The sequence below is a fragment of the Cynocephalus volans genome, chromosome 6 (assembly GCF_027409185.1).
Source record: "Cynocephalus volans isolate mCynVol1 chromosome 6, mCynVol1.pri, whole genome shotgun sequence".
Lineage (NCBI taxonomy): Eukaryota > Metazoa > Chordata > Mammalia > Dermoptera > Cynocephalidae > Cynocephalus > Cynocephalus volans.
The window spans coordinates 147,490,215-147,517,871 of NC_084465.1; the positions used below are offsets into that span (position 1 = coordinate 147,490,215).

General features: G+C 42.1%; 1 protein-coding gene across 2 annotated transcripts; it reads right to left on the reverse strand.

Moving 5' to 3' along the window:
• Window positions 1-608: 608 nt before the first annotated feature.
• Window positions 609-23,495, reverse strand: MAP3K8 (mitogen-activated protein kinase kinase kinase 8). 2 transcript variants are annotated; one of them, XM_063100849.1, is made up of 9 exons: window positions 23,173-23,495; window positions 20,702-20,935; window positions 18,836-19,194; window positions 12,620-12,787; window positions 9,781-10,042; window positions 8,846-8,952; window positions 3,569-3,721; window positions 2,624-2,870; window positions 609-1,707 (listed from the first exon to the last, which is right to left on the reverse strand). In XM_063100849.1, the coding sequence occupies exons 3-9, from the start codon at window positions 19,169-19,171 to the stop codon at window positions 1,577-1,579; spliced, it is 1,404 nt and encodes a 467-aa protein (XP_062956919.1). In that variant the 5' UTR covers window positions 19,172-19,194; window positions 20,702-20,935; window positions 23,173-23,495; the 3' UTR covers window positions 609-1,576. The 2 variants fall into 2 exon arrangements, with proteins under 2 accessions (XP_062956919.1, XP_062956920.1); XM_063100850.1 differs by lacking the exon at window positions 23,173-23,495 and adding an exon at window positions 22,805-22,889.
• Between the last annotated feature and the right edge of the window lie 4,162 nt (window positions 23,496-27,657).

Genomic DNA, 27,657 nt, shown 5'->3' on the forward strand with positions numbered 1-27,657 from the left:
GGTCTGGGTTCCAACACCAGCTCTGTCTATTCGCTTTGTGATCTTGAGCATAAAGGTATCTACCCCTCACTATGTTTCAATTTCCCTTTCTGAACAAAAAGAGGTAACAATGCATATTTCACATGTGGGTTGTGAGGATTACAAGGGATGGTGTGTTTTATGTAACACATATAAAAGTGTTTAATACTATTCACGCAGTGAGTGATGGATCAGACTCTTCCGCTCAATAGTTTTCACTAGAACGTGGTGTATGTGATTTAAATCTACCTTACACAGAGGCAAGTTAGTTATGAACTTGCCAAACAATAATGGGCAAACAGCATGCAAGTGTGTATTTGAGGGTAGTATAAATGAATAAAAACAAGATGCACAATAGAGCCACACTTACCCTACACTAGTGGCTCACAATTATTCTACTTCAATGTACCCGAGGGGTACAACACATTCCAGTTGACAACAGTGGCTTGAGCAGCAGTAGAAGAGAAACATGCAATCTGCAAAACTCCCAGATATTTTTTGCCTACTTGTGATACAGTTTCCCCTCCAACCTATAACCCAGTCTCCATAACCCATCCCCAGTCCCAGCTGGAAATCACACTGTACAATAATTAAGGCAAAATACTGAATTTATTCGGTGATGTGACCAATCACATTGGACAAAAGTGTTGGGGTTCATTTGCATAATGTAAAAACATACTTTCAGTAGGAATACTCACATATTTTACAATTTTAAATATATATATAAAAGAAAGATTCATGAAGGCATTTGATATAAAACATACACAGTATGCTATTTTAATATACAAATGCTTAAAAGAAAATAGAGTCATAAAAATTACAAAAGTAGCATTATCAAGAATTTACAAAAGTTTCCATCTTTTTAAAGCTCACATTTTCATCCTTTGGGATGTACAGAAATTTTGTGGTTTACACAGTTTTATCCACATTTAAAACATCGTGTTTTAAATGTTTTAAGCATAGCATGTACAATACAAAATGTTTCCATAGGAACAGAACAGAAACTGTCACTAGTGGCCTGCCGTCAGATGGCTCCTAATTTATCAGCCATTTTAAGACACTAGTTCAGCTTATTGCTACAATAATCAAGTTCTATTCACCCAAATATAATGAATTCAATTTATACTAAAATCTACTGACAAAGTCTACACCAATATACACAAAACAACTATTCTGAGTTAAATGAAGATCCCATGAGAACCAGGAATAGTAATTTTAGGCTAATGTATTATCCTTGTGATTGGTATTTTTAAAATTTTGAGCAAAGTGCACAGTGAATGGAATCGGTCACCAGAAATGATCTCTCCATGAGCTCTAAACATCTTTCCTTTGAGTCACACCACCTGAGAAACGAGAACTTTAGACCTGGTGTATACTAGAGTAGCTTCCCAAATCAAACACACAAGGGTCACTTGGAGTCCCATTCGTGAGTCATCGGAGCCCACCCTGCCCCCCAATAAATGCCACAATTAACTAAACAGAGCCACTGTGGAGAGTCAGCAGAACCAACGGCCAGCAGATAAATGCTGTCTTAATTTAGAGCACACACCACCATCAATCAGCCATACTCTAGCGCTGGTGGACCCCGAACAAGGTTGAAATAGCCGGCCAGCGCTCCAAGGTCTATGTAGAGAGAACGTTGTCTCTTCAGCACCTCAGATTCTTCAGTGCTTCCCGTGCATGAAGAATCTGAAAAGGGAAACATCGAAAAAATAACATAAGTGACAAGGGAGCATGTCAAATGATAAATACCTGTTCTCTCTGCAAAGAAACAATACGTTGGAGCCTCATGAAACATGTCTGAGCTCTGGTTTTGTTAAATACTGGTCTTTGGCACTATGGGCTAGTTTATGTAATATGACATAGACCAAAGAGTTCAAAAAGGAGTCAATAAAGATAAGAAATTAGTTAGAAATCCTGGCATATTTTCCAACAGCCCAGATGGTTGTCTTTAAAGACAAAAAAAAGTCTGACAAGAAGCAGAGAAATGCAAATAAGTATTCCAGGCTTGACATCTGGGTTTGGGCTAAATGGATTAAGAATGCCACAGATTTTTAATAAAAATGGAAAACCTTCTCATTGCCTATTTGATGCTCCTGGGATGCATACTGACTTTCCTAAGTGGGAAAGATTCATAGCTGGCAAGGAAATTTTTAAGCAGAGGAAGACAGAAATGCAACTTGACTTCAAACTCAATATTTTATCTGGGCAGAGCAGGGCCATGAAGTTTCCAACCAAGGACTGCACTTGCTTGCCATAACTGAATTAAATAGGACCTCGTCCTTTACCAACAGCAAAACTGTCATGCTTGGTTTGCTTTTAAAGCCAAATGATAGTCTCTGTTGCAAAAAAGCAAGTCAGCAGTAGTTTCCAATAACCATGTTACCTACACTTGCACTGAAAATTTGTTATAATTTGGTGGTAAATTAGCCAATTTTAAGAAAAAATGCTTTTGTTAATATACTTGCTGAAATTTCTCAAGCAGCGTATGGTACTCAAGAAGTCATTTCCTAGTTTTCCAGGTGCTTAAAGAACGACATCAGAGGTTTGATGTGGACAGAAAGAGAAGAGAAGCAAAGGCACTGCCCACAGCAGGTGTCCCTACCAGCAATGTTCTCAGGAAGTTCCAACTCCTTCCTACTCAGCAGCCTCTTCCGCTCAAACAGGGCAGAGTCCAGACTCTGACAGCGTGGTTGATCCTCTCTGGGGGGGTTCAGGGCTTCATGTTTTAGTAGGTCTGCTGCTCTTGGGCGGTGATTAGGATTCCTCTCCAGGGCAGCCTCTATCAACTCTCTCATGCCCGGACTGCAGTCATCTGCTATGTCTTCTAATGGAGGCGCCTGCTTGTGGATCTGTCAACAAAGCATCAGTCTAAGCATCAATCGTATGGAAATATACTCTCAACGGGAGAAGCACTCTAGATCTGGAATGGAATTTGTTTCCCACCACATGCCCTGCAGCAAATACAGTTCATACCCTTAACCAAGCTTCCTCTTAATTTCCTAAGGATGCTGAGTTAAACCCACCTTTTGCTTTAATGCTGTAAAAGATACAGGCTAGGTTGGAATAAGCAGTGACAATTTCACATCAGTGGCCCAAAGGTCCCTTTGCAGTAATGGGGAAATTCTGCTCCTGAATTTCTCAACAGTAAAAATAGGAGTTGCATGTTCCACTACAAACCAGACTGGTATGGAGAGGAATTATCTAATATATTTTTTTTTTAAGTGTTCAAAGAACAAATATGACTTCCTTGGCTGAAAGATGTATGCTACGCTGATGCTACTGAATAGTATTTTATTATTACATGTATAATGAATAGAATATAATTTATGCCCAATGCACACTTCGGTAAGTTCCCACTAAAACAGCAATGTTTTCTTTGCAAGAACGGAGCCTCCCTCCGTGTGGGAAGAACTTGCAGCCACCTCTCACGGGTCACTATTTTGCCATCACCCCCTTCAGGTGTGGGTGCTATGGAAGGTAGAGCACTTCCCCATCCCCAACAGGTGGAACTCACACCTGCCCCCAGCCCTGGTCGACCCCCACTTACTATATACAGGTAGGAGGGATAGGCTGAGCGAGGATAGCGCTTCACCCAGGGCGGGGTGCCCGTCTGCATGTGGATGAGTGTGGCCCCCAGGCTGTAGATGTCTGCTTTGGTTGAATGGCCCCTGCACAGGATTACCTCTGGGCTCATGTAAATCTGAAAAAGACAGGGGAAACATCAGCCTGATTGGTCTGGCTTTCCATTTCCATAATCCAGTTCTGGAAATTGACTCATTCACCTTTATCATATTTATTGCATGCTTCACCCCTTCGGAAGTGAATGCCATTGCTGTGTTCCCTTAAGCTAAGGAGAATAATGCAGACATTCTCTGGGAACCAGGCAGCCTTGGCTGGAGGTGTCTCTGCAGTCTGACAAAGAACATCTTTTTCCACAGAGGAAAAACATGGTTGATCTGGCAGCGAAGGGCCTGGAACCAAGAACTCACCTGGGACTCCCACTCATCAGAGTTCTACAAAGCACCGATGGGGGTAGTTAATTTTTCAATGAAAACACCAATTCCTTTCATATTTAAATGGATGCTACAAACATACTTCTTCACCTGTTCGTTATTAAATCGCCAATTATCTATAGTGATAAAGGTGGCAGTAGCCTACAGGGTATTAATGCCAATCGCTTGGAAGGAAAGAACTTAAAGAATAAAATGTAATGCTGCAAAAGTAATCCAATGAGTCATTTCTATGAACTACCTCATTTCTTGCAGCTCAGTGTCTAAATATTAAATGCGTGCCTATGATATTATATTTATATATTGATTTTCGCCCATGCTTCCTGGCTCATGCTACTCTCTGAACTTATCCTCTCCTTTCTCCTGTTCCTTTTTCTCCCTGAGGCAGGAAAATTCCTAACCTACCTTAGCTGATTGTAGGTCATAAGACCCCCATTTCATGAAGGGTCCCACCCCATGCCCAGGAGGAGGGAATGCTGCACAGAGAGGCCAGGAAAAATCTGAATGGACAGGCCTTGCTGGGTTTCCCCACTCAGTCTATTAATGTTAGATCACACCCTTTTTATCCAATCGTTATTTCTACACAGTTGTCCATGCTTCAATCATGCTTATGTAATGAAGCTTCCATAAAAACCCAAGAGCACAGAGTTCAGGGAGTTTCCACATAGGTAAACACATGGAGGTTCCTAGAGGGTGGTGCACCTGGGAGGGCACAGAAGCTCTGCGCCCTTCTCCCACACCTCACCCCATGCATCTCTTCAGCTGTATCCCTTGTAATATCCTTTTTAATAAACCAGTAAATGTAAGGATGTGTTCCCCTGAGTTCTGTAAGCTACTCCAGCAAACTAATCGAATCCAAGGAGGGAGTTGTGAGAACATGGGTTTATAGCTGGTTGGTCAGATGTTCCAGAGGCCTGGACTTGAGACTGGCATCTGAAGTGGGGACAATCTTGAGGACTGAGCCCTCACCCCGTAGGATCTGACACTATCTCCAGGTAGACAGTGTCGAGATTGAATTGAATTAGAGGATGCCCAGCAGCTGATGTCCCCTAGAGAATTGCTTGCTGGCTGGTGGGGAGAAATCCCCACACATTTGGTCTCAGAAGGCAGAAGTTGGTCTTCTGTGTTGTTGATTGTTGCTATGTAGGTATAGGAAAGGCTTTGGTGTGTTTTTTCCCACTCACTCAATGCAGTATTAACACTGTATAAGTTCTACTGATGTTTCATAAGTTGATGCCGAATAAGTAGGGCTAGTTTTATAAATAATTTCTCTAAGACGCGTTTGTTACTAAACTTAAAAAAGAAAGAGATAAAGAGAGCAAACACTGGTGCCCAGTGATTTTATTTATCACCGGTACAGACATATAGCAAACACCTTAATTACCAATATTTAGCTTTAAGTTTGTATACCGTCTGTTGCATGAACATGGGGAAGGCATCTAGTATTCCTGAAATACACTTCAGAGTAAATAAGGAGAGAACTAGCTTACAAAAACTGGGGAAATTGCCTGGTTTCCCCACCCTAGCCCTGTTCGACTCCTTCCTACAACACACTTCCGGGCTGGCTTCCTTTCACATGCAGCAAACAGGCTACACTAAGCCTCTTGTCTCAAACTTTCCCTGCAGCAAAGACAGAGTATTTGGATCTTGAAGGACTTTCTTACTAAATAAAATCACAAAATTAAAAAATAAATGCACAACATTGTACCTACGAGTGAACAATGATGTACTGTACATTTAAAAATTTGTTAAGAGGGTTGAGCTCATGTTAAATGTTCTTACTACAATCGAATAAAATTAAAAGAAAAAGAAAAAAAATAGAAATGCAGTGAGTATTATTAGCTGTCAAGAGAGGATGCCTATCTCCTCCCTGCCCCCTGAATAAAGCAAGGATTAGGCAAAGTGCCCACTGTCGCAGTAGCTGCACACAGGTGGCTTTGCAGGCTCCATGGGACTGCACACCATGGCAGGATTAGGGGATGGCAATATCCTGTCCAACCTGGTGGCCCGACTGCTGCTCCCAGGCAGACCCCCAGAGCTTCATGGCTCAGAGATCCTGCTTCCTCAAGCTTTGCAAGAGCCAGAACAGCCAGACCATGGAGTAGAAGGGTATGATGTTCCAGCACTCTTCAGGCTAGCTGACTGGAAGGCACAAAACAGGCCTGGTGAGACCAAGGCAAGGTTTCCTGAGAGTTCTACGTCCCCAGGCATGATCACTGGAGCAAGGGAACCTTGATGGTGGGATCTAGCCTTCACCTCTCAGCATGTTTATTAGAAAGGGAAGGAGACGGTGTGTCTCTGTATGTGTGCATGTGATGATTATATGTGACGTGTGCATGTGATGATTACACAAGGCAAAATCAAACAGACTCAGAGGAAAATAAGAACTTCTAAAAAAAGACCATGATATAAATAATTCTAATTCATTATTTACATTCACCATTTATTCTTTCTCTGTGCCATGTAACTCAAAAACCATAGATTAAATATATGCCATATTAACCTGTATATATATTACATGGTTACACTGTAATGTTCTGAGTATGAATGCTTAGAGAGAGAGTGAGTGAGAGAGAGAGATCAAACAGAGGTGTTTGTGAGCTGTACTGGGGAGATCAGAAATTGACTATGGCTATGCAGTAGCCATGTGATCAAGTTCTAATGGAAGAAAATCTGCATGGTTGATTCTGTCTAATTATATCTTATTGGCTCTTTAAGTGTGAGGAGTAAAAGCACACTTGGTGAAACGTTTCATTGGTGACTTCACAACCTTGCTCGTTATCAAACTTCAACTTGTGAGTACTGTACAGCTAGTAAATGCAAGTTGATTAGAAGAGAGTTTATAACTATGAACGCCAAAGCCAGTTTTGCATTGGCAGTTTGCATTAAAAAGCAATTTGCATTTGCTGAAAATAATGTGATCCAAATACTATTTGGGAGTGAAATATGCAATTATTCTATATCCAAGCATTCTGCTAGAGAATCCCAGAAAGGACGTGTCTTTCTCCAGCATTGCAAAATGTTCAATTTGACCACATTGCCAGGAAGAGAAAGGTATTTTCCATCTTTAATACCATAAATAGTTTGTTTCTTAAACTGGCTCCAGGAAAAAGGGTGGAATGTTACATATCTGAACTCCTGACTAATGCCAAAATATGCTGAAACAGTTTCCAAAGCAAACATGTCGTAAGCATTAGGTCTTATTAGATATTGTGCTTTGGTGAAGTATTCTTAAGATCTGGGTACTAAACACTCTTAAAAAAAAAAAATCTACAGTTTTCTCTTCTGGATATCATTCTGCTGAAAGACTATAAAGACTCCTCTCTCAAGTATTTGCCAGTAATAATGTCAGTAATATCATCAAATGCAAGACTTTTTTCTGCTGCCCAGGAGAGTCTTTGCTTTAAGAGAGTTAAGAAAAGGCTTATAGAATCTTGATTTGAAAAGAAGATAATTTTTTTTCACTGTGATTCAGTTCAGTGCAGCACATATACTAGCTAACGAAGGGTTGTCCTCTGGTTGACACCAAGATGAATCTGGTAACTTGAGGCCTAGGTGCAGCCAAGGACCCTCTCTCTGTTTCCCGTGGGCACTTCCTGCAGAGAGAAGGGCGTGGGACGGGGCGGCTCAGGCAGTGAAGCTTCCACGGTCGTGCAGAGGGGCCAGAGGGGAAGCTTCTGCACCATTTCCCTTCCCAGCTGCATCCGACCCCAAGCCCATCATAGCCTACTGTGAACTAAACTGCTGAACTTTAAATAATTACAGTACATTTAAAATAGGCCCTTCCAACAAAGTGTGGGGACCGCTGAAATACCACTGGGGGCACGGTCCTCATTAGCCTTGTCTGATGTTTCATCTCTGGTGTCCACAACAGCCTGCCACATAGCAGATGCTCAATAAATGCCTGCTAAATGAATCAATCATTCAGTTCAGTGATGTGGATGTGAAGTCAAATATATTATTTGAAAGTCCATGAATGTAGATTCAGGAAATATTTGTTTTTTGTTTGGTTTTGTTTTTTGCTTCACAGATTAGTTAAATACTATAACTATTTTATATCTTCAAGTAAAATTTATTTGTGCTCACTACTTGAGGTTGATTATAGGATCCCTAGGATTAAAAATAAGCCTTGTCAGTGCTCAATAAATATTAATGACCATGATAATTAAGACTATAATTGAACCAAAACTTAGTGATATTAGTTATATTAGTTTTATACTTTAATAATATATTAGTTATATTAATAAGTTATATAGTGGTTAGAGCTTAGGCTTAGACTCAGAAAGAACTGGGTTCAAGTCTGGGATCTATCACTGGCTGGGTAACTTTGGGCACTTTATTTTAATCTTTTCAAGCTTATTTCCTTATTGTAAAATGCGATTAATAATAGTTCCTGCCTACAATAATAGTATCTACCAACAACAGGGTTGTTGTAAGGATTAAATAATATAATACATTTAAAGTGCTAAACTTATAAAGTTAACTATAATTCCATAGTTGTTTTTTTAAATATGTGTTTATAATCTATTTTGGCATTTCATTACTTCCAAATGTTTTATATCATATATATCAGAATATATCACAAATATTATTGTGTATTATAAATAACACAGCAAAAATAAATAAATAAATAAGTGCTAAACTTAGTCCTGGGCACAGAGCAAGTGATCATTAAATTTGTTCCAGTGATAATAATGATTTAATGCACTGATTTTCTTCCTCTTCTTTGTCCTTCTTTCCCATAGTAATCCTAGAAAATTTTTTCTTTTTTACTCTTAATAAGATATTAGCCATTTTCGTGTGAATATAATTACCTCTGTTCCTCGAAGGTCCTTAGGAAAATAGATATCTTCAGTCATCTGAACACTTAGGCCAAAATCCACCAAAACAGCTTTTGTGGACATGAAAACAATGTTGCTTGCTATAATGAGAAGGCAATTTTTAGCATAAAATCAGCTATATATCCATAAATAAAACGAAAACATTATCTAAAACAACAATGAATCCCACATCAGAACAGATTGAAATGCTTTCCCTAATAAGATGGGTGTGTCATAACATTCGAAAGAAGATGGTGAATCGCAGGGAGAGTTTAGGTGAAAATCAGTTCAGATCCCTCAAGGATTCAGCCAATGTGGGTATAAGTGGCTGTAGCCATTAATAAGGTTCAAGAGCTTGAGTTTCAAATTCTAAGTTAGAAACATACTATTTTATTAGCAAGCCACTTTTCTAAAGCCAAAAAGTAAAATACTCATTTTTTCCCAGTGAAAGCTGTGCTAGTCCAATTTAGCACTAGGTATCACAGGCTGCTAGTGGGTCTCTCTTGCTTGTCTCCTCACCACATCTTACTCTTAGAAGGCAATCAGCAAAGGCTTGTTTAGTGGATTATTGTCAAACTGATGTTCAAAATTAAAAAGCTATTTGTTTCTCAAAAATACATGACTGCATGTATGTGTTTAAGTAAATTACTATTTTGAAAGCCTTGTTAACAAGGGCACATAGCTTCTGGTGTGGCCAGAATCTTTTCAACAACTGTTGGGTGATCATCCTTCCCTATGACTTTGAAAGCTGCAGCAACCCCACTTGATTCTAACACATGTCTCAGGAGCGTAAAGAAGGAAGGTGGGCCATGCTCCAAGGGAGCTGTCCTCCTTGCCACCAAGCATCTTCAAACTGAAGGGAAGACCCCATTTGCCTCCTGATAACTAGTCTCTTTAAGCCAAAAAGGGATACATCCAAAGATACTCACGCTTAATGTCATGGTGAATCACTTTCTTTGAGTGTAAAAAATCAAGTCCTTTGAGAACATGCTTTGTCACCCAAATAATTTCGAATTCTCTCATTGGTCCACAGCTCTCCAGTTTCTCCAGAACAGACCCTCCCTCGCCTGCTTCCATAAAGAGATGGACAGTTTCACCCCAAAGGACTGCACCATATAACTCAGCAATGTTCTCATGCCGGAAGCAAGCCTGGATTTCCACATCGGACGGCTTAAATTGATCCACTGGGATCTAGAACACAGTAATGAGAGCAAGATTCTCAACAATCCTGAGATAATTTTTTAAATATATAATACAGATCAACCCACAAATCAGCAGGCAAATATATGCCTTCAAGGATACTCTGACCTTTATGAAATTGCACTGCTGAGTTAAAATAATGTTTACCTCAGAGCTGCCTTCAGCTTTAGGTATAAAACTCAAAACAAAATAGTGAAATTTTCATTTAGAGTCTAGAAATCCAACCAAGGTTTTAAAATCAGGAACAAATCAAGAGTGATAATATCCCAACATTATACATATAATTTCTATGGCACCTAGATTTTGAGTTATATTTTTAATATTTCAACTTGTTGTGAGATAATATAAAGTCTTTGGTCCCACAGTTCATACTCTAGCAATGCATTTAAAATAAACATTGGTTATCCATCTACTCCATGGAAAACTGGACAGTTAATAATAAAGAAAGAAGTAGCTCTTTCAGAGCAGATAGATTTGTAAATATCTCCAAAATATAGCAGCAGGTGAAAAAAGCAAGATGCAGAAGTACATATTTTATGTTCCCATTTGTACAAAATTTTTAAACTATACACACATATGTGCACAGAAAATTTCACAAAGGACACATAAAAGCCCATTAACAGGAGTTGCCTCAAGGAAGGGGATCTTATTCTTCAGTCTACACTTTTTTGAACCTGTTTGAGGTTTTCAATCATCTGTGTTTTCTTTTTTAAGAAAAAATGAGCTTAAAGATTATATATAAGTACTTGCAGTGGATTGAATTATATCCCCCAAAACTCACTGAAGCTTGAATTGTGTCCCCCAAGTTTTATGTATTAGAAACTTAGCCCCACTGTGACTGTTAAGAGGGTGGGAAATCCTATTATGGTACTTGAAAGGTGGAGCCTTGAAGAGGTGATTGGATTGTAGGACCATGCAGCAGTAAATGGATTAAAAATGGCAACCAGGGGCATGGTTCTGAGGGCTTTAAAAGAAGAGAGAGTCTGTCTTTCTCTCTCTGCTCCCACCACCTTGCAATGTGAGACCCCTGGGTTGCTGTCACCATCACTGGATGGACTTTGGACTTCCCAGCCTCAGAAACTGTAAGCAATAAATTTTGTTTTTCTTTATAAATCACCCATTTCCAAGTATTTTGTTATAAGCAACAGAAATGGACGAATACAATACTACAAGGAAAACAAGTCCACAAAGCTATTTTCCCATGTTTTTTTGATGAAACTGAGTAACAGACACTTTGGTTCTATGACCTTTACAAACAATCGTTAGATTTTTTAAAACAATTTGAACATGTATCCTCTAAATGTAAGCCGCAAACAGCTTATCAAAATTCTTCCTCTTTTTCCTTTTAATAATAGATACTCTAGCAAATCCTTATGAAGAAGTGTATGAGGGCAACATACTGCTGGTCTTTTAATTATGATAAGAGAGACCGATACATAGTATTCAGCAATTACTTTTTATTGTACTTTTTGTTAATCAAAATGAGTGTATTTTGTTTTATTGCACTTAAAAAAATTAATTAAAGCAAAACAAACATAAAAGTGTACAAACAGTGTCTAACTCAACAAATTATCAACTGAACACAGAAATGTAACCCCCATCTAAATCAGAAAACAGAACTCTACCAGCACCCAAGAAACCCCCTTTTGACCCCTTCCAGTCACTACTCCCCAAGGGTACCCACTATCCTGACGTCCAGCAGCATGGATTTGTTTTGCCTGTTTTTATCCTTTACATAAATGGAATCTCATACAGTATGTCTTATTTTGTGTCTGGCTGTTTTGGTCTGACATAATAGTTATGAGATTCACCTACATTGTTATAGTTGTAAATCATTTATTCTCTTTCCCGTCCAATATTCCATTGTGTAAATATACCACATTTCTGCATCTAGGAAAGTTTCCAGTTTGTAACTCTTACAAACAGTGCTGATATGAACATGCTAGTACACAGCTTTTAGTGACCACGTGGACATGCCTCTGTTGGGTGTACCTACGAGAGTGGAATTGTTGGGTCATAGGGTGTGTGAATACTTGGCTTAGGGAGATACTACCAAACAGTTTTCCAAAGTGGCGGCACTTCAGCAGTTACTGTTTAATAAGAAGAGATGGGATCTTTTCAATAATTGGTGTATTAAATTCTGCCCTTTAAATTTGCAGTCCTGGGAAGCCTTCTGTTTTCCCAGTTTCTGCTTCTCTAGGAGCAGCATGTAGATTGGCTCTCACACTGCAGGACAGTTACCCTCCATTCCACTTCAAGACAGATGATGTTATCCAAACTGCTGCTAAGTAAGCCAGCACTTTCCTTTTAATCGTCAACGAACTGAATTAAAAGCAACTATGCAAAAAAAAAAAAAAAAAAGCAACTATGCACCTAAGCCAAGGTTTAGGGGCTGAATGGGCCCAAGAAGCAAGCAAATCCAGAAAAACAAAGGCTTTGGTGCAAGGTACACTAAGGTAAGATACAGTCAAAGGGTAAGAACCTTTGGTTAATGAAAATTAAAAAATAACAAACAAAAGCCAGAATGCCAAACAAACAGTGAGCCTTGTCTGGTTTGAAAGTACATACCAGCTTACACGCCATTCTTTTCTTTGTCTTCATATCTAGTGCTAGGTACACTTTTCCAAAGGCCCCCCGAGGAATGAAATCGGAGCCAATATTCCTGTAGGTCAGCTTCCAAGGGATGAGTAGGACATCTGAGTCTATTTGGTAACGTCCATTTTGGGGAGTGATTACCTAGAACAAATTAAAAACAGGAGAGGGTGAGAATTTCAGCGAAGTTGGCTGTTTCTAGGACCCACCCATTAGAAGTTTGTTGTTTCAGAAGCATTCTTACACAGTGTTTGAAATCAATGTCACCATGTGTAATCCTAACACTGTACAAGGACTATATTTAGAGCTTGAGCAAGACAGAGAAAGCATGTAACAGACATAGGTCCCTGGTCAGACCTGGTCCTATTTCCATCTTCTCATGAGTAATTAGTTGCCAAATAGAACTTTGAAAATTATTTATTTAAGGGAGCATGACTGCGTGACCAAAAGGCTGAAAATAAAGATTGCATAGATATAAAGTGTGCCTGCAGGTTGACTTGTTTCTATTAACATGTGCTAACCTGTTAGTCCACATAGCTATTGCTCACTGTGATGCACACAGAGAGAGTGTGGAAATTAACTGACGATCACGGAGGATTTTCGAAAACAATGTGTTATGCCAGAGCTATGAGTTGACAGTGCTACATAAACAAAGCAAGGGCTCAATTATTTCTCATCTACTTACTCACTGAATATTTACTGTGCGCATGGTATAAGCTAGGTACCATGTTCGGCACTGAGGAGGCAGCCACAAACAAGAGACAGGTGATCCCTGACCTCTGAGAGTTCAAGAGCAAGCAAACACTTAGAACTAGATGTTTCAAAACCAGTTAACCCCAAAATTAAACGAGATATATCCTGACAGCAATGTGGGTTACAAGGGTGTGTGCATTTGCCAAAGCTCACCAAACTGGACATTTAAGAGCTGTGTATTTTACTGCATATAAAGTATATCTCAATCTCTAAAGAGGAAAAAGCTAAAAGCGAAAATAATTATCATTAAAATGAAAAAAGTTAATATAGCAATCTATAGGAAATATGACCTGGAACACATGCCTAAAAGATGTCTAAAGTGTCATTTCAAGGGATAAACAGTCTCAAAAATACTACTTTCTTCTAAATGTGATTAGTAATATTGTGGGTTCAGGTTATGAATTTAGGAATTATGAAACTGTCCAAGGACATTGAGTTATTTCAAGTTCAAGCCGAAGGGGAAGGTGATAACCCCCCAAAGCTACTGCATGAGAAAAGAATAAAGCCCTGATTCATCTGCAGATGCCCAAGGCTCCCCACTGGGCCACTGCTACAGGAAGAGTTCTAGTAACCTTAAGGCTTGTTCATTTGGCCTCCATTCTGGCTAATTTTAGCTACAGATCCCACAAAGCAATGTGTTCAGTAATTAGTCAGGGAATGAAGCAGAAAATAACTCTAATACTTAGAAATGCAAAGTCACTAAATTTACAGATTAAATATTTACTGAGTGTTTCTGCATAGGGATCTAGAGGGAATACGAAGAAATACAGACCACGGTCTTGCCTTGTTCAAAATATGACCTCCTTTCAAGGAGTGTGTCACTTCTAGTCGCCAGAGGCTTCTTTTGGCAGCATGCCGACAACATGGTGAATTCAGTCTCTTTCTACATTCAGACAGAACCATACTCACAGTAATCAGCTGGCTCGCTTGTTTCCTCTCTCTTGTTATTAAATATTTACAGACCTAATTCACTACACCCCGCAGTTCACCATTTCAGTGTTTAACTCACCTTCGTGAAGGCTTTTTTTTTTTTTTTTTTTGTCTTTTTTGTGACCGGTAAGGGGATCGCAACCCTTGGCGTGGTGTCGCCCTCACCTCGCTCAGCCAGTGAGCGCACCGGCCATTCCTACATAGGACCCGAACCCGCGGTGGGAGCGCCGCTGCGCTCCCAAGCGCTGCACTCTCCCGAGTGCGCCACTGGGCTGGCCCACCTTCGTGAAGGTTTTACTTTTGTCCAACCTTAATGTGTTACTTCCCAATCTGACCCAGTGTCCTCTTCCTCTGTGCAAGAGAACCAAGGGTAACAATAGCAGCCTTGTGTTGAGTGCTAATTGTGGGCCAGGCACTGTGCTCAGTACTGTAACACGTTATCTCATCCAAGTCTACAACAATCCTCTGAGGTAAGGACTATTTTTATCTCTAATGCACAGATGAGGAAACTGCCTTCAAGAGGCTAAGTAACTTGCTAGTCAGGGCCCGAGTTAGGATTCAAACTCAGGTCTGTCTGATCCCAAAGCCACAGTTCCTAGTCTTTGGGTAAGAGCCTTTTATCTTCTAGAAGGCTATAATTAAAGCTGAGCTATGAGGGAAACCCAGTTATTAAAAGCCTGCATTTACATGACACCAAGTACACCTTAGCTCTCTCCTACTTAGATTGAATACTGCAAATTCCTTCAGCCCTATTTTACCACCTCCTGTGTTCTGGGGACCCTTCTCTGAATGCCCTGTGAGTTTTCCATGGCTACTTTGATGATAAGCCTTGAACTTCCAGTGTGATGTAGAAGTCCTGACCAGTTTGCAGTTCTGCAAAGTCCCTGGCTCTTTCCCTAGCCCCAGATGTTGCCTATTTGGATTTAAGGCAGGTTTCTTCTTCTTTCTAGGGGACCCTCCAATCTTATGGAACTCTATGCTGTCTTTCTTTCTCCCATTCCTCAACTTACCAAAGTCATCTTCAAGTGCAGACATGATAAGCACACTTTCTATTTCCTCATCCAGACCACTGTCTATACTAAACAATGCTGGGCCCAGGAGTGGCACTTAAGAAAAATTCTTAGGTATTTTAGTAAGAATAAATTCCATAAGTGACTTGTGTGATATGGCTATTATGGAACAGATGTGATATCAGAGCCATACCTTCGAGAACGAAGCCACAGTTGGCTCTGTCCTTCTACGCTGGTCACACAACACATGGACCCCCATGTTCAAGTTCTGGGCTATAAGATTGGCACAGGCATTGGCGTAAGCTCAAGTTCAGGGGGCACTACCCAGATGATGGAAAAGTTTACACTACTCTACCTGAGAAGTAGCAAACGCAATTAGAAATGATTGTGAAAGAAGAGAGAAGACCTGGGGAGCATGCAATTTTTAAAATATTGGAAGAACTGTCATAAGGAAGGGGAGTAACAATTGCATACAACAACTACAATCACAATGGCTTGCATTCATTAAACACTCACTGTGTAAGCAGGTCACATGCATTCCAAACAATAATCCTATGGAGTAAATGCCATCATGCTACCCACTTTACTGATGAGTAAACTGAGGCAGCTAAGCCATTTCAGAGCTGAGCTACATACCCAGGTACTGAATTCAAGGCCCACAGTCTTCACAACTGTTCATCACATACACCTTTTCTATGCCCAAAAATTAGGACAAGGACTCAGGGGAGTCAGAGATGATTTTACTTCTATATAAGAAAGAACTTTCTTCCATTTAGAACCGGACAAATAGGAAACTAAATGCCCCAGTATGTGATGAGTTCCTCATCATGACAGATGTTCAAGCACAGACCAAAATGCTCCATCAATTACTGGAGATGTTTAAGGGGGTGATTCAAGCATCAGACAGAGGGCTGCACTCAAGTATCTTTAAGGATTTTTCAACTGTGAAAAGCCATGACTCCATGACTAACTCCTGAGGAACATCATTCAGCATCTCACACTCATATCCATTAATGAATCCTTTGGGGCCCTTTGGCTGCCCGTATAACCACCAAAGAGTTGAGTGTTTAGAACTCGTTTTAGATTATTCATCCCCAGGTCAGGCTATGAATTGGCCTAGACTATAAATAACTTGTAGCACTCTTTACACAAAGCAATTCCTGGATTAGTCCCCTAAAATTTCTTCCCCAGGTCCTGCTGGATGTTGGTGGAATCTTTAACAAATATTATCTTCAGAAAAATAGCATACACTTACACACACACACACAAAATACCATCCAACATGCCTGTGCTTCAGGATATTTTTATGATTCCTGGTTCTCCACCCTGTCTTATTAACTCTACAGCATCATGGTTGTTGGCTGCCTGAGTTCACCAGGTCTCTGTGCCTCCAGGCCTTTGCACATGCTGTTCCCTTCATCTGGACTCCCCTGTCCCCACTTCCTCTAGCTGACTCCAACTCAGTGCTTCAGACCTCGGCTTTGGCACCCATCCTTCTTGGAAGCCTGTGCTGCTGCTCTCCCTCCCTCTACCCACATCCCTAGAGCAATCAGGGCATAGATGTACTGGGAACTGGCACACTGTACTATAATTGCCTATTCGCTTGCCTTCCACATGCACCAGGCAGTGAGCGCCCAGAGGCACAGCGAGATTTGCCTCCTGTACCGTCCTGTCTGGCATTGCCTATGATTAGAGAAGACAAGCCCCCATTCCTAGGTCATTATTTATGCACAGACCTGTGATAGGTTACTAGCAGTCACAGGGATTTATCTGATCTTTAATGGCAGCAACAGGAAAATCAACCATGGTCCCCAGAGCCATCGACCCCTGGGTTGATTTGCCTAGTGAGGCCAGGCCAACATTCCTGATTATTTTAAGGTCCTCTTCTCATTCCATTCTGTTTTTTAGTTTTCTTGTTTTATATTTTATATTCTTGCTCATTTAAAAAAATTTTTTTTTAAGTTTTAAAGATCCCTGCCTTTATGATATGTCCCCTTCTTAAGTTTCCTCCTCAATATTCTTTGTTCATTTATAGAGCACAGGTTCTACGGTAGGTAATGAAACATCTTATCTTACTCTTTCCTGATAAAATTGTCACTTCCTTTTAATGTTTTAGTTTCTCTCCTTTTCTGCATAGCTTTTCTGGCCCCACTGTATATTCACAGTGAAGTTCTATGGTCCATCTCTTATCAGTGTGATGGACCAGGGGAATGGCCAAACAGTCTAATCTGTACATATTTACAAGCAAGAATTATTTGTTTATTCTGTATGTTTTCATTTGGAATGCCCATTTAAACAAATAAATATATAAAAAACATGAGAAAATACATACACAATTATATTCTTTATGATAGACATATATATTATTTTGAACCAAAGTTCTCCAGCTATATACTTGAGCTAAGAAAATCAGGTATTGCTCCTAGTTCAGATTATTACTTCCCATGTATAAAAGGAAATAATATTCAGAAGGTAAACTCCAGTAGTTAGTCAACTATTAAATACAGTTTGGTATATCCATACCAAAGCAATGTAAAATGCAATCTTGCTTCATATCGAGTTACATCTGAACACAACTGGCTTCTAACCAAACAATTCACTACATAGTTGACCTAAATTACTGTGTTGTTTTTAATTAAATGAATGTAGTATGCAAAAAAACACCAAAATAATTAAGTACTTTGTCCAGACTCATTTGACAGACTTTCCCCTAACGTTAGCCATTTTGCCACTTAGATAATACCAAAGGAAATAGAGTCACTCTCAACAATAAGTATGTTTTGCAGGTTACCACCTACTCCTTTGCAAATTGTTCTTTTTTAAAAAGTAGATCACCTTTAGTCAGCACCTACATTCACCTCTGACACGTTAAGAGTCTGCCAGAATCCCAGACACACGTAAACACTTCACCTGATCTACTACTGTGGCAACAAAGTGTTGCTACAATATTTTGGATTATTTGCATACTTGGGATGACTAAGGAAATATATCATTTGTCATTCATACTTTGCCAATTAAAGAGAGTGAATCTGTACATAGCTATGTACTGCCTACAAACTACATTTTTGCAAGAATTGAATTTAGTCAGTATTAATCTTATGATATTTCAAAATGTGACAAGAGAGGAGCAAATAATTCAGCCTTCAAAAAAATTAATTAGAGACAAAGTGTTTATTCCTCTCGCAGATGAAGGATTCTCGTTTAGCCTTTTTCTTCTGCATAAATGATAAGTGAGCTTTTTAATGAATTGTTAAATTAGAATACATTCTACTTAATTACCTTTTTGTAGAACTACTACTAAAATATGGTCAGGACTCTTTAAATGGAACATTTAATGAAGACTTTTTTCATCATGGAGGTGATTCTTACTGAAAATTACATTTTTAAAAATCATACCTGGCAGCCAGTCTAAACCAAGTTCAAAAGCTACTCTGCATTAAAAGAAACTGCAGTAGTAGAGCTGAACAACACAGCACACGACTGATCAGAAAAAACATACCATGTTTAATAAAATTCCAGATTCCTGTGGTCGGTGTCCATAAAAATGCTTTGTGGTATTGGATATATGGTTCGCAAAAGCAAGCAAATCCTCCACAGTTCCATATCTGACTGATGACAACCAAGGCACCTCTTGGCCACTTAGCAGCAGAGACTCCGAACGTTCCTCATTTTGATTACTGTCTTGACACATAGTCAGTAGGCTGGGTTCATAAACTGCTGGTTCTTCACTTGCATAGAGATTTTCCATAATGTCTATTACATCTGACACGTTTAAATGTTTAATCAATAAATCAATTTCTTCTTTATTGTCACTTCCAGTGCTCATGAACTCCATTACGGCTGCACTTTCAGGAGAGTCTACAAAAGAATGCACAAATACTTAGCTTACTACATTTGTATTTGCATTTGAGACCAATGGGAAACTGACATAAAAGGACTGGGAATCGGCTTCTATATGCCTCTGTTTATAAAATGAGGGTTCTGTGTCAATAGCGTGTGTGAATTCAAGTTGACAGTGCGGAGTTGAAAGGGACCTTGGATAACCTTCAGTCCAGCTCACTTTGCAGAGGAGAAACCTGAGATCCAGAGAGCTTACTCGTTACTCAGGGAGATGGTGGCATCAGCTACAGCCACTGAAAACAAACTTTCACTAAACATAAACATGAATAAAGAACAGCTCAGGAATCTTTGAAGAGCTGAGGCTCCAGTCTCTTTACAGCTTCCAACCTTGCACAACCCAGATGTTGCCCCAAAGTAGCATCCTCCCTGCAAGAATCACTATGGCTTTTGTGCCTTGGGTGACTTCAAAGAAAAAGGATTACTTTACTAAAGTCAGGAGCTAACCTGGAAAATAAGTCCAGGCCCTGACAGCCAGAAGCATGTAAAATGGATTTTCAGCTAAGCAGATTTGATGATGATAGGTCCAATTTCAGGAATAATTCTGATGCAAATAAATTAAACAGCTCACTGGAAGGGGGACAGCCAGCCTCAAATTCAAGTTCTCTCAGTGATGAGTATGAGAAAGGACACAATTCATTTAACCTGTGGTGCAGCTGTCCCCTACTGGGACCAGAATTCTTTAAGAGTACAAAGCAAACATTTCTAGGGTCCCAGAACATTAATTTAATATGTAGATAAATGACCCTCTAGGAGCTGTGGTAGTAGAAAAGGGCCAGGAAAGCTAAATCTGTCATAAGCAAGACAAAGGAAAAACCAACTGAATATGTTTGCCAAAACTGCATTTCGGTTTTTAAATACAAGTCTGGTGCTACACTTGGAGATCTGTACATGAGAAAAAAGAAGAAGAAAAGGTAAAAAGTGACACTGTTACTCAGGATTTTAAACAACTCCTTCCCAAAAGAGAAAAGGATCTGAGAGATCAAAGAGACTTTTGAAGCATGTCTATTTAAACCACTGTCCTCCTAAAAGCAGAGCCTCTCTCTGAAAGATATTTCAGGTTCTTGAAGGCACAAGCCATTAACACACACAACACTCAGTGCGAAAGCCCCGATCAACTTGGAGTTTCAGTTCAAAGCTCCAGGAAATGCTCCACCATGGGCCACCTGTACACATGACCCAGCCATCTGCGTCTGAGTGAATTTCATTTGACAAAAGAACTACACAATTTAGTGTCACTATTAACTTACTTGATGGTCATTTTCTGATGTGCAAATTGTGCCACTGGAAAGCCATGTAGCATCCCACAGCCTAACATTCCTCTAGACTCAGACTGCCTGGGGTCAAATCTCGCCCCTGCCCTCCCCCCCACCCCTCAATTACTGCCTGCAGGTGTTGGGCAAGTACCTTAACCTCTCTGTACCTCAATTTCCCCCATCTGTAAAATGGAAATAATAACAGCACCTACCTCATGAGGTGGTTGTGAGGATTAAATGAATTCATGTGCATAAGGTGCTCAGCACAGTGTCCGGTGCAAAGTAAATAAGCCGTGTCATTTGTGGCTGCTTTATGTGCATAAAGAGAGAAGAACTGTGTCAGACGTCTGGCTGTGCAGATACTGCATTACCCCCTTTCTCATCTGCAAATGGGATGTGGCTACCTATTCCCCTGGCTTCTTCACAGTCAATTTTGAAGATTGTATCTGAAACAAGAGACAAAAAAGGCAGAAACCTATGAAATGCTTTGATGGCTGTTATCACCACAGTTAAATCTAGAGAGGAAAGGCAGCTTCCTCTCAGAAATCTTGTACATCTTTGAGGGAGATGGTGATTCAGGTTTGTTCTTGGAGTCTGTTAAGTTATGAAAGGAACGTCTTAGTTTAATAGAGGAACATTTGACTTTGGTTTCACCGAACTGTTTAGTTGCAGTTTCTGCTCGTAGAATTTACTGGAAAAACAGAAGTTAGAAGAAAAACAGCCTAATTCAGGGCCCCACTGGCTGAAAAGATCCAAGGCTCTTGGACCTACCTATCAAATGGATGACATGACAGAAAATAAAGTTCCCAATACTAACATGACTCAGTCACGAAAGAGGAAAAAAAGTCTACAATCCAAATTCACTCAGCTGATCCAAAGAGGAAAGACAGGTTTTGGTTTTTAGATACTGCAGAAAGTCTCAAGCATGTATATGTAAAAGCTAAGACGTTAAACACATATGCATACACACATCCCTAAATTGCCAGGGGAGAGGGGGAAGGAACAAAGGAGGACAGGCGAGGTGGAAATGTTTGACAGATTTTCTTCAGCGCCTGCATTAATTCCTTAGCAACGCAGGGCTCCTGTCATGAAAATCTCTACTCCCCAGCAACCCTGATGACCAGTTCGCCTGTTAAATGCTCCTGCAAAAAGCCTCAGCACTTTCAGGTCTTAATTTAGCAGACAATATGCTAATGGTTTCTGAGTTAGTCACGACCAGTATCCACCTAGAAAAAGTGGGGATTGTGAAGGTTTTCAGTTTAACAATAAAGACTTTTAGTATAAGATGACTGTCCCCCCAGACACAGTTTACAATGAAAATCCTCATAAAATTCCTACTTCCTAGCAGGACAGAAAATTACACCAATTTTAGAAATGGAAAGATGTGCAAATATAAACGAAATTATTTACTTCGAATTACAGTAGAAATCAACAAAATCAAGAAGAAATTCTATTCCTAAACATTAATGGCATACTCTTGGCTACTTCCATCAACAGAAACAAAACTTGAGTGTTTCCTGGCAAGTGTGAGTGAAAATGGCCAAGATTATGGCATAAGCTTCTGCCTAACAAAGGGTGATTATACCTTATACCATTTAAAAGATTTTTTTGCCAAAATAGTCCATTCCCCTCCTGGCACATATCTTATTACATTTTTTGTTCTCAAAAAGCCCCAGAATGATGCATTCCAGCCATATAGAAGGACGACCACTGTTTCAAACCTCTAGATGCCTCAACTATCCAATTTTCCTTACACAACAAAGTCCTTAAGGGTCATCTGCCAAAACGTACTGCACACAAACCTCAACCCACTGGAGAGAGTTGGGGGCGTCAGCTTGACTCGCGTTATACGTATGTAAAGTATTAGTTTCTTTCCTCTTTTTTATCAAATATGTCTTTCCAAAAGCGAAATAGACAAGTATCCCAACATTTCACAAGACAGCTCGTGGCCTTCCCCTGTTAACTTTTGGGACAATCCCTGCGCACGCCAGGCTTCCTTCTAAATCGTGATATGGCATTACCACCGAAAAACACCTTCTATGAAATAACTTTTCTCCTGGCATTCTTTCTTGGACCAAAATCCCAGCATTCATGTTCTGCTAGGACCACCCTTTAGTCACAGAATAGAATCTGGGTTATAAATATAAAATTAAGTTTCAGCCACTGAAAGGCTCTCCACTCCGCCAACCCCCATGCCCACTCCCTTCCTCCTGGCCCTTAAAGCCTAGGAAGCCTTGAAGGGCTAGTAAATTATAAAGGCACCCATAATTCAGGCAGAGGGAAGCCGGGTCCTCCAGCCTCCGAGGGGCACTCACCGAGGCTCGGCAGGGAGAGGGCTGCCGTCCAGGCGGCGAAAGCGGGTCCCTGCTTCCCTGCGCACTGCCCAGACTGGCCCTGCCCGGACGCTGGAGATCCGGGAAGGAGGAGGAAGGGGGAGGAGTCGCGACTCTGCACCCCGTGAGACCCTTGCGCAAGGTGCTTTCCAGCTGTGCCTGGTGCAGCCGGAGACCCGCGCGAAGGGCAGAAGCGCGGCGGCGCGTGCGGCGGACGTGCCCCCACCTCCCTTCGTCCCGGAGTTCTCCCCTCTGCGGGGGGCGCCCTCCATTTCTCGGTGGGAACTCCCGGAGCACCCTGGAGGGGCACGACCCTAAAACCACCCCGGAGCCCCGGAACTTTGGTTTACCTGCAGCCTCCGCACGCCCCCGCTGGCTCAGTGCTTCAGCCGCGGTCCCCCGAAGGCTCGGTGCACAGCTGGTGGCCAACTCTCGGGAGCCGGACACGCCGGGACACCGAGGTCTGGCGGCGGCACAAGTGGGAAGCCAGGGCGACAGGCCCCGGAGCGTGGCGCGTCGTCCAGAGCCGAGCGGACGAGTGAGCCCCGAGCTACGCGCTCGGCCCCTGACTCACAGCGTCTGAGCTGGCCCAGGGGCGGCGCGGCGAACGCCAGCCGCCGCCTCCCCGCCTTTTCCATTTCCCCTTTCTCTCCGTAAACAGAGAGAGACTGCCCGGTTGCAGGGGAAGCCGGAGCCCCCGCGCTGGGAAATTCCGTCCTCCCCCCGCTTGCCCTCGGGCGCCTGGGCGGAGCTGAAGGCGGGACAGGGGAGGAGCGCAGCGGGGCGCGGGGAGGGGCGCGGGCCGGGCGCTGGATCCCAGGATCGCCTCCCCGTCTTGGGGGGCGGGCGGACTGGGGCGCGGGACAGGAGCTGTGGCCCCAGTTGAGGGCCTGGGACGCCGATGAGTTTTCCTCCGGATCTGGTGGCAGAGGGCGTCCTAACGGAGGGGTTGGGAGGGGCGACAGTGTCTTTTCCAGGTCGCTAATAAAGATCGTATGTCCTAGTGTGCTCGCGCCCTCGGCCCTACCTACTCGTATCCCAGGCTTGGGCGGGGAGGGCACGCTCCCCAGTGGGCCGCGCAGGCCTTTCTCCGTGCGCCCCACGCCTTAGGGGGATAGAGGTGCCACGTGCTCTCCCGGCTGGGCTGCGGGAGGCACCAGGAGCTTCTGGACTTCTCGGAACCGCGTCTATCGATCCGATTGAGGGGTAGCCAGGACCGGCCCCACCCAGATTTCGGTTCAGGTCCACACACACTGAGGGCGATAATCCGTGGTCCCCACGCACGGACTCCGTTTTAAAGATTTGGGAGAGGCTGTCGCAGGGTGGCCCCGAACCTGCGGGTTGAGCGTCGGGAGCGGGGCCAGATTCCGCCAGCAGAACCTGGTTTTGTTCTTTACAGTCTTTATTGGAACTGGTAATTTTGTGGCACCTCCCCATAACAAAGTGTGCTTGTATTGGTCTCCCCCCCCCGCCCCCGCAACCTTTAATCCCAGTTGCTAATCTGAGACGTCCCTTCTTGAGTGGAAAGCGATTACTCCAGGTGAAGCCGGAAGAGTCCTAGGGAAAAGGCGCCCCTCTGCACGAAATCCGCTCTGCGGGACATTCCCTATACCTGTGTGGTTGCACCCCGCCAGCTCACCTCCCCCCATGTTTCCCAAGTACCCCAGCACCTACTTCTATGAGCCAGGCATTTTGCAAGACAGCCCCAAGAACGGGAGATAAGGTAAGGTAGACACCCTCTCGGTCCACCGGCCGGGCGTCCCGGGCTTACTCCCTCCGCACTGTCAAAACTGCATCCAACCAGCTCTAGAGCTCCCCACGTTTCTTCTGTGTAAAGTGCTATTCCGACCCAAGGAAGTCATAAGAGAATTGCTGGTGACCATAGGCTCGCTGGGGTGACAGCAGGGCCCTCGATGTAGGATCTAACTCCCATACCAGCAAACCCAACTAGCAAATAAAACGGCGGGAGCTGATTGACTGACTTGGCATGAAGTCACCCCTCTCCCCCTATAATTTTAAATGCTAGAGCTAATCAAGTGATGTGACGTGAATGATGCGAGACATTCCCCATCCCCTCGAAATCTCCGGGTGGTTCCCATGCACCTGGAGGAGAACCCCTTCTTGGGGGCTTGGCCTTTCTGGTCTTGGAGGGAGGGAATGCAGCTTAGACCAACCCTGCAGGCTGGGCAGGAGAAGCCCCGCCGGCCTGGATGCCAACTCGGAGGAATTTGGCACTGGCTCACGAGCGGATTATCCCAGGCGACTCTGAAACTGAACTATCAATACTCCTTTAGCCTTTTCGCTGGAAACCAGGTTAGCTCAGCCTCTCGTTGTAACCTGAGAGACATCTCCTCCTCATCTGTGTGTTTAGACAACAAAGGATGATCTTTATACGCATTTTAAAAATAGAACCATGCCACCACTCCCCTCTTGGCCCCCCTTGAATGAGCTCATTAAAACCACACCTACTGTTCTGGGAACTGACTATTAGCCTTACTTCCTACTTAGAGGGCTCCCAAATACAGCTGCGTTTTAGGGAGCCGGTGAAATGGCTGGTCGGGCAGGGTTCTCTCTGGCTGCTCGTGACTTATGCAATAGCAGATTTCATCTGTTGGGGAGAATTAGGTTTTACTTAAAAACACTTTAAAAGTCTAACAAAGTTTGAATCTGGCGACCCCGAAGAGACACCAAAGAGAGAATGCAGTTTAAAGAAAGAAAAAGTTGATGAACTCCTTGCATTTTTCTTGGTCGGGTCATTTTTAGACAGACTTACAAAAGCAATCCTGCTCTTTTAGGACCATGCTAGCAAAGTGAGTTTTAAACTTGCCACTTGACTCAGAGCGTGCACAACCACGGGGCGGTTATTGGAGAAGTCATTCTAAAGTACATCGTGAAGCTGTTTGCAGACAACAAAATATACATGCAAATAGAGTTGCAACCGGTTGCAGTTTACCTGAAGACTTTCTCCACTCACAGGTTGGAACAGTAGTGAGTTTGTAATCTGTAGTTTGGAAATCCGAATTCATTTACTCACAGAAACAAAATTTTTAACAATGGGTAGGTTACCCAGTTAGCCCATTAACCTATGTAACCACAAGTGGGGCTCTATACTAATAATACAGGGCACTGTTTTCCAGTCTTTTTCATATTCATAAAATATGGAATTTTATGAATAAAATAAACTGGAACAAATTGGGAGATACCTATATGTGGCTTGGTGAAAAATACTCTTCATTTTCTTTTTAAAATTATAATAATAAAATGTGAACTGATGAAGGAAGTTAAGTACTGAATTTGAATAAAGCTTTAAATGAGATATTTTTAAAGTTAAGAGGAACTCAAGCCTTATTTCATGAGTGTAACTTTTTTCTATGTGGTTTTATGTTGAAACAACTGTACAATTTACTAATTAAGATGTGAATAATGATCTCTTCACACTTCTGGTAATAATCTTCATATGAGAAACTGTACAGACATATAGGTAATAGTTTTAAACTATTACTATAATCTTAAATTTTTTTAAACATTTTAAAAATATGATAGCTCATCTTTATCTTTTGTGGACATATGTTAGTTTATTATGACAATGTGAGTTAATTTCAAATATAATTGCCCTTTTTTTTTAAGGGTTTCAAAATAATAAAGCTTTAGCATGCTGAACAATTTATGCATAGTTAGAGCAGTTAGCTCGGATAGAACTAAAAAGGCAAATTAGCCCAAAGGATGAATTATCCAATAGAGGTGGAGATTTAGGGCCACCTCCCCCAGTGTGCCCCACCCCTGTCACTGACTTCTTGGCTTTTGGCCTTGTTCCTCTGGTACCTGAAACTCAAACTCCTTCCTCTAGCACTGCCTGGGCCCCCTGCCCACGAGCAGTAGCAGCGTGTTCAGCAGCTGCTCCTTGAGGGAGGATCTGCTCAGCCTCCCTCAGCATCTTAGAGGGGATCAGGGATGTCCACCAGACCTGTGGGGACCACAAGATTATCATTAGATTCTGTTCTGCCCCACCCAGCAGCCCCCTAAGATCTCAGAAGAGATTGCAAAGGCAATAAGCCCTGCAGCCTCAGGCTCCACCTGCCTGCCCTGAGGAATAATGGGGGTGATTATCTATAATGCATTTATGGCCCATGTCCACCCTCAGCTCCTATACCCTCTCCTCTTCTGATCCTCCCTAGGATCGCGGGTGGGGGAGCACAGACAAGGATGAAAGAGACAGTCTTCTCTGTCCTCCTTCCTTTTGCCTTCTCCTCTCCTTTAGGAAGCGTTACTGTATTCACCAACTTTCACCATCGCTATGCAAAATGGGAACAGCAATTAACAAAGGAAATGGGGCCCCTGGCAGAGATGGAGTCCTCACGTGGAGGAAGAGGAGAGAAGTGTCCCGCTAGCCTCGGGAAGAGAAGGGGAGTTCCTCAAAGCACTCAGCTGTGACTGTTTGTATATGAAGGCCCTGTGTCAACTGGGCCTTTTTGTGAATGGAGATGGTCTGTTCTCTTGTGCGGAAAGCTAAAACTTAGATCTCTCCAAGTGCCTAAGTTGCCTTATTCTATATGATAACTGTTATGTTTTTTAGTGCTTGCTTAGTGTTGTGACTTCCCCAAATTCGAGGTCCTTTGAAAACAGAAACTATTGCTCTATGCTTCTCTGTTCTACCTCCCAAATGGAAACTCCTGGTGCAGCATTTCTTAACTGTGGCCTTCCGAAATGACCACACAACTCAGGACTGCTCCCAGGAACTGTGCAAGGCTCTGTCCTTGAGCCTATGCAATAGTTATCATTTGTCACACTTTCAGAGAGGGAGAAAGGCTCAGTAATGATGTTCCCCATAACCCCCT